The 14325-nt window shown below is 32.2% G+C and overlaps 1 protein-coding gene across 4 annotated transcripts in view; it reads right to left on the reverse strand.

The window, feature by feature from the left end:
• LOC137835252 (putative leucine-rich repeat receptor-like serine/threonine-protein kinase At3g14840) overlaps positions 1–14325 on the reverse strand; it is a 30824-nt gene that overhangs the window by 3170 nt on the left and 13329 nt on the right. For all 4 annotated transcript variants that reach the window (XM_068643668.2, XM_068643671.2, XM_090302271.1 and 1 more), the window contains 7 exons: positions 13832–13894; positions 4766–4831; positions 4654–4686; positions 4522–4562; positions 2259–2635; positions 1797–1992; positions 1579–1716 (listed from right to left, as the gene is read on the reverse strand). In XM_068643668.2, the coding sequence (XP_068499769.2) occupies positions 1579–1716; positions 1797–1992; positions 2259–2635; positions 4522–4562; positions 4654–4686; positions 4766–4831; positions 13832–13894 (914 nt within the window). The remainder of the gene's footprint in view (positions 1–1578; positions 1717–1796; positions 1993–2258; positions 2636–4521; positions 4563–4653; positions 4687–4765; positions 4832–13831; positions 13895–14325) is intronic.

Raw genomic sequence — 14325 nt, forward strand, 5'->3', positions numbered from 1 at the left:
AAACAAGGGGATGAGTTGACTAGACTTGGGAGTGGTGCTTAGGCTGGAGGTGTAGGATATTTGTTTGGGAAACACAAGCATTGTTAATGCAAATTTAAGGGGGTCAAAAAATTGTAAAGAGTATGGAGGGTTCTTAGACATGGAAGGTAGATGGTAAGGGGGCATATATAGTAAATTCAACATATAAATGTATGTGAGACATTTAATGTCCAACAAAGGGAAGTATGCTATTTTATGTTCTCGTGTATTAATGTGTCCCCTAAGGCACAACATGTTGTTTGGCGCTTGCTAAAAGGCACAACTGCTACGTAGAGGGTTGAATTATCTAATATCTTGTGTGAAAGTGTAACACATCTCATTGTAGGGTGTAAAAAATCCAGTAATGTTTGGCAAATGTGAGAAAAATAGGTTGTAGTTCTTTGTGTTCACCACACCAACCAAAAGCAACATTTCCTAAACTTCCATTTAGCTAAATTAAATGCAAAACAAAAAATTTTGTGGAAAGATATGTGGTTAGCCATAGTTTGGATGATTTGGAACTTGGAAATAATATAATCTTTAGGAAGTGCAAGGTTGATATTAAAGAAATTTTTTGCATGACACAACTCTGTGGGAATGACTGAAACAAAGGAATCCTAGAGTCACATTTTCCTACCCTAATTGGATACAATGTCCAATGATTTGCTTAAAGTCTATATGATAGTTCTGCACCCTCTTACTGGGATGAGTTTTTATACCTAGGCAAGGCTAATGTTCCCCCAAAGTAAATTGGGTTTGTTCTATCTATGCAGATCTCTACCTTATGTAGTTGGAGTAGTTTAATGTAGTATACCCAAACATTAGGAGAGGTAGAACAAGTTCCATATGCACATATCTCTCCTGTGCTAACCTTTGTTAAGCTGCAGAAGGGAGTTCTTGGCCTGAACAACTAGTTTTGTGAGTTGTCATGTTTTAGTGTGTGCACCTACTTGTACCAGTCAAACTTCTACAAGCATCTACAGCTTTTAATACCACAGTGTGTTCTTAATGGCATTTCTGCCTATGTATGGTTCTATGATGATGTCACAATCTTGGAAGTAGTTTTGTTGCTATGTAGGTTGCAGTTGAACCCCTTTGCAGTCATGAATGTTTAAATAGATTGTGGAGGTGGTTGGGGTGGCCTAAATTTGAATGCAATGGAAGGGACGCAAGAGACAATGTAGGACAGTTTCTTAGTAAGAGCAGGGAAGTAGTTATAATGACCCTTCTATTTTAGCTTCAATACGATGTATTCTGTTGATTAGCATTATTGGAGGTTTACTGAGGTGTCTTTGTTATATTGGCAAGCACAGTTGTGTAGTAGTCCACAACAATGTACTATTTTGGTTGTTGGGTTGGTTGGTAGATTTGTTAGCAACCTTACCATTTATATAAGGGTAATTTAATTCTTTTTTTTTTTCTGATAAAAAACATTTCATTTAAAATTATTGAAATGTGTGATAATCATTGACTTTATCTTACAAACAATTAATAATATATAATGATATTTGTTAACTACAAGTATAAATATGGTTAACTTGGTAATTTTTGTACAATTACCTCTTTCTAAAGAACTTTTCTTTCTTAAGCAGCCTTTCCACCAAAGTATAGAAAACACAAGGATGATAACAACTGTTACTGCAACCACAATTCCAACCACAGCTCCTACTGATCTGTTATCCGAGGGAGGTGGATTGTCTGCTTGATTATTATACAAAGATGTTAGATGATAATATTAAGATGACACAACATGAAACTTACAAAGAATGACAACCTACCAGATTTCACAGTTATAGCTGATATAAGAGGACCATATACTGATCTAGATGGGATACTAGTTGTCCCCTTTCCAGTCCAAGACAATCGTATCTCCAAGGTATTACTACTCACAACAACAGTAAAGTTTTTTGTGATTGCCTTACCAATACCTCCTGCTTCTTCTGCAATATTGAAGTCCTCCTTCACCAATTCTCTCTGCAATATTTAAATTTAAAAAATGTGAATGCTTCATCATGATTAAAAGTCTTAAATATTTCAAATCATTTTGAAAAATGATAGCAAATAACCATGGATTATATGAAGTTAAACTAGTAACATATAAAGTAGAAAATGTATATTGATATGGTATTCTATTTAGGAAAACAATCCAACATGTTCTTGATACAATCTATAAGGTGACTACTTCCATTTTCTATATGAAAACCCCCAATGATAAAGGTTAAAAAATTTGTTAACCATACCTGAATGTAAATGTCAAATACTCTCCTTCCTAAGCTGCTATATGTTTCACCATCAATGAACACAATTTCCGCAAAATGCAAAACTACTGTGTAGTTTCCATTTAGCAGACAAAATCCATAATAAGTCAATGAAATGGGAGAAGCTCGTGCACTCTTGTATAGGGCAACATTTTCTATAAAAGGCAAAGAGTTGCTTGATGGTAAATATTTTCCTCCACCATCATTAGTCAAAAAGTTACCAGTAGTGATAACTGCCCAATTTCTCTTTCCTTTCCAAATAAATCTAGCACCCCCTCCAGTGTCTGAGTCATCTTCATATCTGATTCCATTGATTATTACCTCTTGTCCACCACAATTTATATGAAGATTGTATGACACTATAGGACAAACAAGAGCAATTTATATATCATCAAGCAATAAAACCACATGATAATATATTCCTTCAACTATCCATTTCATTCTTATTGAAAATGAATATGAAAGGAAGTCGTGTTAAGTTATATATAGGTAAAGCAAGTTAAAGAAAAGTGATAATGTGTTATTGTATTTTAGATTCCAAGACACACATAACATGATTTAAGTATGCTCGAAGGTTGGCACCAACTTCAAAAGTAGGCATGGGAAGAATTAGTCTAAACTTATCAATTACATTTTGGAGAACTTATATGAAATTTTTTGGAGAACTTATATGAAAGAATTAGAAAATCATTCATGACTTCCAAGTGATAACTCTAATTTGGTCACTTTTAAAGTTTTAGTGTGTATTTTTCCTTATTTCTTATAATTAGTACATATTTGTATTTTTTTAGTAAATAAGAGTTTTCGTTTACTAGTATGGTACTTTTAGAATGTATTTCTATATTTTTCTACACTAACATTAGTCTACTATTTGGATTATATCTTTTTATATTGAGATCCGTTTTGGTTAATTCCCTTTTCATTAAAATCCTTATTTTCATAACTTCAGTTTAGACGCTTGGAACTTGACTTTTAGAGTCCAAAGTTGCCGATAGATCAAGCTAAAAGGGACTTCGAACCTGACTTTTGGGAGTCCAGTTTATGCATTAACTTTTTTCAATTTTAGTTTATATGAATTGCAATTTTAATTTTTAATTTCTCTTATGCTCTATTTTATTTTCTTAGTTTTTACAGTCTTCAGTTCATTAGATGATTTGAATTAGAGATATTTCCTGTTTACAGTTTTTCTTTTCTTGCTTTGAAGAATTCCATTGTTTCTTTTTAAATTTCGTCTTTGTTAATTATGTCGTTTACAATTATAGCATTCTAAGTATATGTTTCTGTTGCCGAAAAAAAGAGAGTATATGTTTCTGATTAGATACTTATAATTTCAGTGTTATAACAAGAATTTGTTAGACAATAGTTCGTAGATAGTCTGATCTAGAGAAAAATTTAGTGATGAAATCAATGTGTTTAGTTTTTAAATTCATTTATATGTTCTTTTGAATTTAGGTTGCTTTAATTTGCTTTTACATTTATGCATTCCTTGAATAGTTTAGCACATAGTTTCATTATTATTCTCTATCCATTTTAATTCCAATTTTTAAATTACATTTTGTTTCAATTTCATTTTTACAATTTTCATTCAGATCTTTTACTCAATTTCATTTAATTTTAGTTTTATTTTTTGTTTCTACAATTTGAATGTTGATATAGACGATTGTCACCAGACAATCTGTTTCATTACTCTTTTGTCTATTTTCATTTTTTTATGTTTTCTATCGTTATTTTATTATTTGTTTTCAATTTCAAAACTAATTGAAACTCCAATCTTAACATGTAGAAAAAATAATATTAAATAATGGATTTAATGAGAATTTATTTTCAAGATTGGACTTAGATTCTCTATGTTATATTTTAAGACGAAACTTAGTTTTGTTTAAAGACTTTAATGGTAATAGAGTTTCATCAAAATGACGGCCTCTATCTGAAACATGTCATTCTAAATGTAAAATAACAATTATTCCACCGATGTAGACCGTCAAAAATCAAAGTTATTAGTGTATTATATTGTTAAACCTATTTATGAACAAAAGGTCTAGGATGAGGTATCAACGTAGAGAGAGAAAATTAGGATAAATTTCAATCTATATATTTTGCTCCCTTCTTATTCCTGTATTGTTAATAACTGAGCTCCTATGCATTTTTAAGAATACTTTCAAAAGGATACATTATAAAACCTAAAATTAATAGGTTTAAAAAAACTTAAATTGAAAAGTAGAAAATTGTCCACAAAGAAACTTACTTGTTGAACAGGTATGATCTCCCAAACATGCATCTTCTCCTCTAAGAAATGATGAAAGGGAAATAATGCATTAACATATTCCTCACATAAGGGAAATATAAAATTATAATGCAAAACAAAATTCTAACTTACGAGCCATTCGTGATGGAGTTACCAAATAAGTTCCTGTACATAAAGGGAAGATTGTGACTCAGCTCCTTATATTTGCAAACACAAATTAATGCACAATTGCAGCTATTCTTACCTATTTCCATTACTACAAGTCTCACTCCCTCGGCTTGTGATGTTTAAATTATTATATGAAATATCTCTGCAAAAAAATTTATTATTCGGACACTATAATAATAAATCACAAGAAACATCAAGGGACATCAAAATAATTTTATGATAAATTTTTTCATGATTTTAAACCTTCAAATCTAGTAAAACAAAAGAAAATATTAATTATATGTAAACATTTTTTTCAATACCTTAATTTAAAAAGGAAAAACTTAAGTCAAAACTTTGTTCATAATTAGGAATGGCAATGCGGGGTTGTCCGCAGTCCGCTACTAAAAGTGCAAGATGGACTCACTAATCTAGTCCGCTAACCCGTTTTGACCTGCCTCGCATAACCCGCAGTCCGCGCGGGCCAACAGCGGAGCGGGACAAGTTGGCTCGTTGGCCGCATAAATAAAAAATAATTAGTTTATATTTTTGTAAGAAAAAATTATACTTCATTCATCCATTATTGCAGTGTGACCTTGATTTTATTTTATTTTTAAAAAAAATGAATTTAATATACTAAAAAAATGAATGTTTTATTTTAATCATCTAAAGGAGTTAATATTAAGAGTGACAATGGATTTAGTTTTAAGTAAAGTCTTATATTTAAAATTTGTTAATAAAAAATAATATAAAGAAGAAATTTCAATTGGATAGTTAAAAAAATTAGTCATCTTATTAAAATATTTTGTAGCAAAACTTTGATAAGATACTCTTATAGATTTACATACATATATAGGAAAAAGCCTTCTAACAACCCTCATACTTGAATTTATATTTTTATCTTAATTGAATGAATTGAAACACAGATAAAATTTTAATTTTTCAGTAGTAGGAATAATATTTTTTAATAATTAATGAAATTTTAATTTTTTTTAAAAAATTATTTTTCTTATAAAAGATTTGGAAAGATGATTTGCTTTGAAAGTTGTCTCGGAAAAACAACCGATTGTTTTCACGAAACAACTGATTGCTTTACCTCTGGCACTTTTGAATAAAGTTGTTATGAATTCTCATGCATGATTACAGTTGTTTCTTTTCTTTCAAAATCCATTATGGGTCAAATATGCATTCTTTGTGTCTCTCAATTAGATAATAAAGAGATATTCCTTACTTTCATTGAAATTCAAAGCTTTCTATGTATGGCAATCACATCGGTGGTCATGGGTTAATGAATATTTGTATATGTGATTAAATTTGGAGTCTTCATCTTGTTGGGTTTATTATGTTGTTGTTTATGGGATATTAGGTTGTGTGTGTTGGAAGAGTTGCCCAAGGATAAGTGTTTTTTGTTACAATGACTGCAATTGAATATATGTCACTGTACAAAATTCAGTTCCTGCAGGAGAAAACATTACACCAGCTCCCTAGACAAAACTATATTTTGTTGATGGTTCAAAAGATTTGGGTGTACTTGGTTAGGGATGTGTTTTTATCCCAATTGACTTGCCTCTGTTGACATCAAGTTATAAGGATGACATATGTTGTGTGGAGAATGTGATTTAGGTTGTGAGACCAACTTGAAGATAAACTTTTTTTAAGTGCTCCATTGCTAGTACTTTCAGTTTTCAAGTTTGGAACTTGATGAAAGAAATACTTTGAGGTCTTCCTCAAGCATTTGAAATAGATATTTTGGATCAAAGGGAAAAGGCTGAGATATTGAATGATATCTTGAAAGGGAACTGTTGGATGTAGAAAAGATAGGGGGAGAAATTGTGGTCTCCTTGTTGAAATTTCTAGGGTCTGTGGTACTTTGATTTTGCTGTTGTCATAGCTCTGATACACCATAGACTTTTGCTGCAATTCTGATATGGTATCACAGGTTTGTTGCTGAAACAGTGTTGTCACACACACTGGTTTTCTGGTTTTCTTCTTAAGAAATGAGTTTCTTAAATTCTGGTTTTATCCCTTGTCTTACTTTATTTGTGGAGACAAATAGGGGGAGATTTATATGGTTTTTAGTGTTGAATTTTTGTTGCTATTAATTGTTTATAATTGTTGTTGTCTTAGCAGCTGTTTCACTCTCATTTTGCACCTCTTTCACATTGGGTTTCACATTGATTTTGATGGTTTTCTTTATGGAAATCACATGGTGAAACCTGGTTCATTGGTGCTAGTGAAACCTACATATGATTGCTCTCTGGTACATGCACAATTTATGTTTTGCAGGTGCTTTCAAATTCAAATAGATCAACACAAGCAAACCAGGGATTTGTCTTCATCAAATAGGGGGAGATTGTTGAACATTGACTTTGATGTCTCCAAATCTATGTGGATTTCTTAAAGACTTTGATGATGGGTTTCTGGGAGTGTTTTTAGTAGTTTGAATTTGTAATCCACTCATAGAATTGATCCAAGGTTATTTGATTTTAATCCTTTTGAAAAAGATGTGTTTTCAAAGAGAAACAGAAAAACAACCTGTTGATTTCTCGTTTTAATCGGTTGTTTCTCTCTCAGCTTGTTTCAAGGGTTTTTAAAGTGTTTGACTTTGGTTGACTTTTCTGTCAAACCAATTCAGTTGATTATTTCGAAAAATTAACCGACTCTTTTTTGAAAATCCTTAAGATAATTCAGTTTAATTGATTTAATCTGTTTTGTTTGTTTTAAAACTAATTTGGTTTTTGCATTAAATGTTTTTAACAACTGATTGGAGTATAAATAAGTGGTTATACACTCCTGGTTGTTATGGATAGAAATTAATACTTTCAAAATCAATTTTTCCAAGATTTCTTAAGGCTTTGGATTTTTTTGCTAAGAGTGGAATATGACTGTTGTGTATTCTTTCAATCCAATCTGTGATTGTATCAGGTGTATTCTATTCCTTTCTCTTTTTGAATTGTATTTCTGTAAAGAACTGGTGTTGTCAAGAAGTGTTGTGTGTTCTTGAGGGGATCAAGATCAACATTCTTGGTGTGGTTTTTGGGGAGGAGTGATGTGTTTTCTTGAGGGGTTCAAGATCATCACTCTTGGTGTGTGTAGCTTGTAATCTAAGGTTGATTACATAGTGTATTCTCAGTGGTTTCTGAGGACTGAATGTAGCTCAGGTGTTGACTGAACCAGTATAAAAATTCTATGTGAATCTCTCTATCCTTACACTCTTTAAACTGCTTTAACTTTGTTTTTATAAAGTGCTAATAAAAACAATTGTCTGTTTCGTAAAAACAATTGGTTGATTTTCTGCATCTAGCTTAAAAGTAGTTTTATATTTGGTTGGACAAATTTTCCATTGATTAATTCTTCATAGCCGTTCACTCTACCTTCAATACTTGCAAAAATCTTTCAAAAACAATTCACCCCTCTTGTTTTAGCCCTATAATTCTAACAGACCTAACATATTAGGGAATGTCTAGATTTGATTTATGTGTTCTTAGAATGCTTTCTGACATTGCTTGACCATTTTTCAAATCTTTTTTATATTATTAATTAATACAAATCAAAGTTTTCATTTAAAATAACTAATTAAATATTTTTGGGATGTTTTCGTATTTCTGAACGTAAAACACAACATCTTGAAAACATTAAATCTTTATTTTTTTTTTTTTTTTTTTTTTGAATTAAATATACTTTCTATGATGATTATAAATTGTTTTAAGTACTAATATTCCTTAAAAATTAAGATTAAGACATTGTTCGAAGGTTTTTAAATACACAATGTTAAGAAGGAAAGTTTTGGTTATAACCTCACTTTATTTTAACATTAAAACTTGCACAAATGTAGACATTATTTGAAAATATATTTACAGTGGAATTTCTGGAATATAAGGTTTTTATAATTCAAAAAATTAAAAAATTATGATTAAGTGATACCATTCCTCTAAATAATGCTTATTACTAATTATGGTATTCAAAATGTTTCCAAAAATTACTTACAACATTTGGAACGCGTGGTTTACGTTACCTCCAAAGACTTCAAAGTCAAAGGTTTTTTAGAGCGTCTAATAAAAAACGAAGGTGTCACAACACTTGATTCGCGCAGTCAGTGAGAAGAGAAACACATAAATTTGAACGATTAAGCCTTAATGATTGATTATTTATGGATACAAAAGTTATTTCAAAGTTGAACGAGTGATCAAGATGCATTGAAACTTTCAAATAAGAAGATTCATTTTCAAGTGTCTACGTCTAATACGAGAAAGATGAAAAAAAATTTAAATTATGGAAAGTTCAGGTTCAGATGTGTTAAAGCTTCAATATTTGAAGTTCAAATATGTGATTAAGACCAATAAATTGCAAATAAAGTTGAAGTTTCATAGAGCATCCAATGCACAAATAAAGAACAACAATGCATATTTGAACATATATTTGAGTAAAATGAATTCAAAGCCTCAATGTTAACATTTTAACAAAGTAATAAACATTTTGAATTGCCTCGCACGTCCAAGACGCACAAGAAATTGTTTTGTACAAAAGTTTCCAAATAAAGCATCTAACGACTATATGGTACAATGCAGTACATGAACTTTAAATGTACATGTTCTAATGCTGAAAACAATCTTAAAGAGAAATACGATTTTGTGTTAGAGTTTTTCTTTTGGTACATACTCTATCTGCTTCGTAAAACGTCAAGTGATTTGGGTTGTGAGTTAAACCTTTGTAAATCATTCAAAATGAAGTATATATTGTTCTCTCTTTCGAGAGTGTTTTTCTCATTTTTTGAGAGTGGTTTGATCTTAGGGGTCATTAATACTGGTTTACCTAAAGAGGTGTATCATACTTGCACCTTGAGAGGTATTAAAAATCGGTTAGAGAAAAAATCTTAAGTGGTTTACTTAAGGGGATTATACGTAGTCCAAGTGGTAAGGTGAACTAGTATAAGTTTGTGCTTAGTTCTCTCTTTCCTCTGCTTGTTAGACATTGTTTTGTTTTAAGTTATGCAAATTGAGTTCAAGCTCTATTCAACCCATCTTACGAAGCAAGCTTTTCCTATAATCAATTCCTAGCCAGATCTATTATTGGGATTTGCAAGGGAACGAGTACATGCGAGGGTAGATCGATTTATTATCGACATTCGATACCAAAACAACGTCCCAATAATTGATAGTATGATATATCATAGTTGAAGTAGACACCTCATATAATGCTCTCATTGGTCATCGAACACTTCACTAACTCGGTGTTGTCATCTCTATGTCGCGTATGGCTACGATGTTCCCTATTGAGAGCAACTCAATTATCATGGTGAAGGAAAATCCCAAAGTTGTTCGAGAGTGTTATGCCCAGAGTTTAAAAGTAGCATCTTACTCAGTCAAAACTCCTTCCTCTAATGATGAGAATCAAATAAAGGAGGCTTTTATTAATGAAGGAAGAGGTCATTCACCTTCACATTTGAAGTTCTTCCTTCTAGTCTTCTCAAAATTAAAAGAAGACATAAAATAAAGAGAGGATCAAGCCTAACGCCAAAGAAGTCTACAAGCTTTCAAGAATGGGCTTCAATTAAATATCTCTCTTTATAGTTTCTTTTAAATTGTAAATAATATAGAATAGTGTTTAGAAAGGTGCTTAGAGGGAAACATTAGACACCTCTTTTGTAAAAGCATCTTTAGGCTTTAGTTTAGAAAATTCTAGAAGCTTGGGGAGTGAGCTTAGTAAGGGGGGTGTGATCTTAGGAGCTTTTTGGGTAGCTTAGGGAATAAGCTATGTAAATGACCAGCCCTTGCTCCTATAAAAGGAGGGCTTAGGTCCTTCACAATTCAGATTGGAAAAATAGAGTAAAGTTACTATGCTCCATTTGTGAGTGATTGTGAGACTAGTTCTCCTTTTCCTTGTCTTATCTTGTGATGCATTGGGAGCATTCAAGTGGCGGCAAATCTGCACTTATCTTGGAACATTCATCATCCAAGTGGCGTGTCCATTCCCAATCCTTGCTTCAATCACATAAGTCATCTTCCTTCATCTTGTTCTTCAATTTCAATCGGTAATTTTGGTTTGTTTTAGTGTTCTTCATCGTTTCCACCGATTGTATTTGTTTTTCCCAGCTTTGTTTTCATTTGTTCGGTTCAATACAGTAGCTTATTCTTACATTTCTGTTCGGTTTTCCTTTCTTTTTCTTCATCATTGTTGTTTGATTCCATTTGACAATATATGGACTTCCATATGAGCTTTGGTTTGGTGCAAAGTCTTGGTGAGTTCTTGAATTAAAACATTGATCCAATTCTAAGTAAAGTGCCATTTCATGACCAACTCAAGTTGCTCCTAAGAATGTCAAAGAATCATGTATTCTTATTGTTGCATTCACATCATCTAACAACACCACACAAATTGATCCCATGTGAGAATTAACTGAAGAGCGTGACACCACTGATAAGTGACTAATCATAGAAAAAAATCACAGTTAAAAGGCATGTAAAATAGGAAGAATATGTACAATTATCAACAAGAAAGCGTGTTAATCACTCAAAGCACAACTGCACTTGAAGAAGATGAAGGAAAAAAGGAAACTACAGAATATTGTGCAGAAAACAAGTAGACAAGGATGGAGCATCAGAGCCAATTCGCTCAGCACATGGAGATTGACTTAGCAAAATGAAAATCTCCAAGCATCCGTTGAGCGAGTATATTAGCTTACTTAACCATCAAGAAAGCCCAATTTCACTCAGAAGTGGTTGAAGCCAACATGAACCAAGTTTGGGAAGAAGGAGATTTCGCTTAAAGCCTAAGTTAAGACAATGTTGCTTCATGCTTAACAAACCTTAAGGTTGAAGAGGATGTAGAGTCAACCCCTGAATTTGAAATCTCAATAAGCCCAAGAAATAAAGATTGAAGCCCAAAAAAATGCTTAAGGATGAAGAAAGCAGAGTGGCCTACGCTGAGCGAATCACCAATCTCCTTAGAAATCCTTGAATCCTAATTCTAAAAATATGGGGATGATTCATGGGTTAGTTAACCTCCATCTCACCTACCCGCCACCAAAAATGGAAGATAGCCTGAATGAAAAGATCGGGTGCATATAGGTTTGAGCAATCACAGAAGTTTCAGAAAAAAATTGTAAATTATTTTCATCTAGTTGTGCATCTATTTTACGATATTAATTATATGAAAAAATTATATAATTTTGGAGTCTTGCAGGATTCCTTGGTTGACCAAATCTCCCAAGGTAATTTTGTCCCTCAAGGTCATCACCATATACTACATGAAGCTATTGGACGACTTGAGCACTCTGGTCGTGTGCATGCTGCTGGATCAAGGGTTGGCATTTGTCAATTCTTTGGAGCTGCACCACGAGGTTCATCTTCAACGGAGCCCATCCAAGAATTGATCAATCAATTATGGCAAGAAATCACCAAGGATTTAAGATAGTAGTTGCAGAAGGAGTTTGATGAGCAGTTGTATCAGTAGTTGCAAAAAGAGTTTCAGGAGCACCTACAAACCCTAGGTCTATTGCAGTAGGTTCCATCTCAGCTTGATCATTCGCTTGTGGTTCTAGTCGCACGAGCATAATGAGAAGTTTTGAAGCTCTTACAACATCATGGAATGACATTGATCACATAAACCATTGTGAGCTACTTTTAGACAATAGTTTTACTCCTCGGGTGGTGGCCATAGGGAAACTCTCTGAAGGGACCACTACCTTACATAATGTGTCCCTACCCCCTGATGTGGTTAAGGTGATGGTGGAGAAAGTACGGGTTTTTGAAGCTCCTGTTCCTCTGCCTACAGATGAGATAAGGACTGTGGCCGAGGCATTTCAGACATTCATAGGTTGGCCTAGACACCTCATTCGACTTATTCTGGAACCCTCGATAAGAAATTAATTTGTAATTATTAATTTATATCTATGTATTATATTTAATTTAATACAAATGTTCTTTATTTTTTAGCAACCATGTCGAATACCAAGTGTGCAAATTAAGAAGCATTCAGTTTCCATTGATGATCCTATAGCCTCTTTATTAGAGATTGTTATGACTATAGGTACAGACCCCATGGAGGTTCCATGGGATGACACTATTTTTGGAAGAAACAACGACGTCCCTCTATACATATACATGGCGAATGTCTTAGAGTTTGCAGATGGAAACCTTAATATATCCATCATAATTATTTTTTTATGATGTAAGTCTCTTCCACCTATATCTTTATTTACTTTATTATATTAATAAGAAGGAAACAAGATGTTTATGGATTCTTGGATCCCCAATTAACTAATATCCAACTGAAACTCAGAAAGTTCAAACTCAATCACACATCACCAACTCGTTGGTTTCAGGGGGAAAACAAATATATTTTTTTCCTTATATTAATAAGTAGGTTCAGTTAATATAAGTTGTCAATTACTAGTATTTCATTTTTTAAAGTTTTACTAATTCTTTTCATGGATGATGTAGTGGTTCATTGACAGTTACTTGTGCTATTTGTAATTGATAGCACTGTTGTGGTTATGTTCATTGCAAAAGAAGACATCCACAAATATCAAGCAAATAGTTGACGGGTAATTGCATTATCAACGTACTTGCGTATAATACTTAAACGTCTAGTAACAAAGTTTTTTCAGTTAATCAGGGTATGGCGTGGATATAGCATATTCAGAGGTCGACATAGTGTAAATTGCATATTTGGCTAGACTTTTAAATGTACATGTTAATTAAGAGGAGCAAACGCATCAAACAAATTGAACTAAAAAAATTGTCATCATAGACTACGGTTATAGTCAAAATCGAAGTACCTGTAGTGGCTCATAGATTGTGATTTTGACTAAACTGAAAGTCCATGGGAGACCATACTAGAAGCAAAGAGAAGGGTATAGGCGTCAGTTTTTGTAATAATTATCGTCTATACCCTTCTCTGGATATATTAAAATATTATATTATGTAACAAATAAGCGTCAATTATTTGAATAATCAGTGACTATAGTGACTTCATAAACATCGATTTTGAAATTAACGTTTATAAGTCATAACTATAGACCACTTGCTTACTGTTTTAAGGTCCTAAAAGAACCACTATCTAAGAGCATTTTTACACCAGTGAAATATGTTTTTATTCTACATAAACTATGAGTATAGCTAAATTAAGGAATCGTACAAGTGACATTTTAAAGAGAACTCACATTGACTTGGCATTCTCTATCCATGAAGGCACTGATCCATTGAGAAGATTTCCAGTTAAATATCTACAATAAAAAAATATTAAGAGATTAATATATTAAAACTTAAGACTCAACATTATGGAAAATAGGTTGGTCAGTATCTTAGTTCCTTTTGATAAAAAGTCACAGGATTCTTTTGACAAAAATTAATGTTACATTAGAAAGATAGAAAGATAGAAAGATAGAATATGAATAACCCAAAACTATTCTTTTTATTGTTTCTATTCATGAATTTTATTTGTTCATATAACTCAAAAACTTTTGAAATAGAATACATGGAAAGATGTTTTGCGAACATGAATTATATGATCAAAACATATAATTGATAGAAATAACTACTACTCTATATTTTGCATGACTATATATCAATTCCAAAATATTTTCCAATACAACCCCAGTTTGTGCTACTTAAGCATCTATCAATACTACTTTAGACCAAAAGTAGAAAATAGTGC

This window comes from Phaseolus vulgaris, chromosome 5 (genome assembly GCF_051622355.1).
Source record: "Phaseolus vulgaris cultivar YP4 chromosome 5, ASM5162235v1, whole genome shotgun sequence".
In the NCBI taxonomy this organism is placed as follows: Eukaryota; Viridiplantae; Streptophyta; class Magnoliopsida; order Fabales; family Fabaceae; genus Phaseolus; species Phaseolus vulgaris.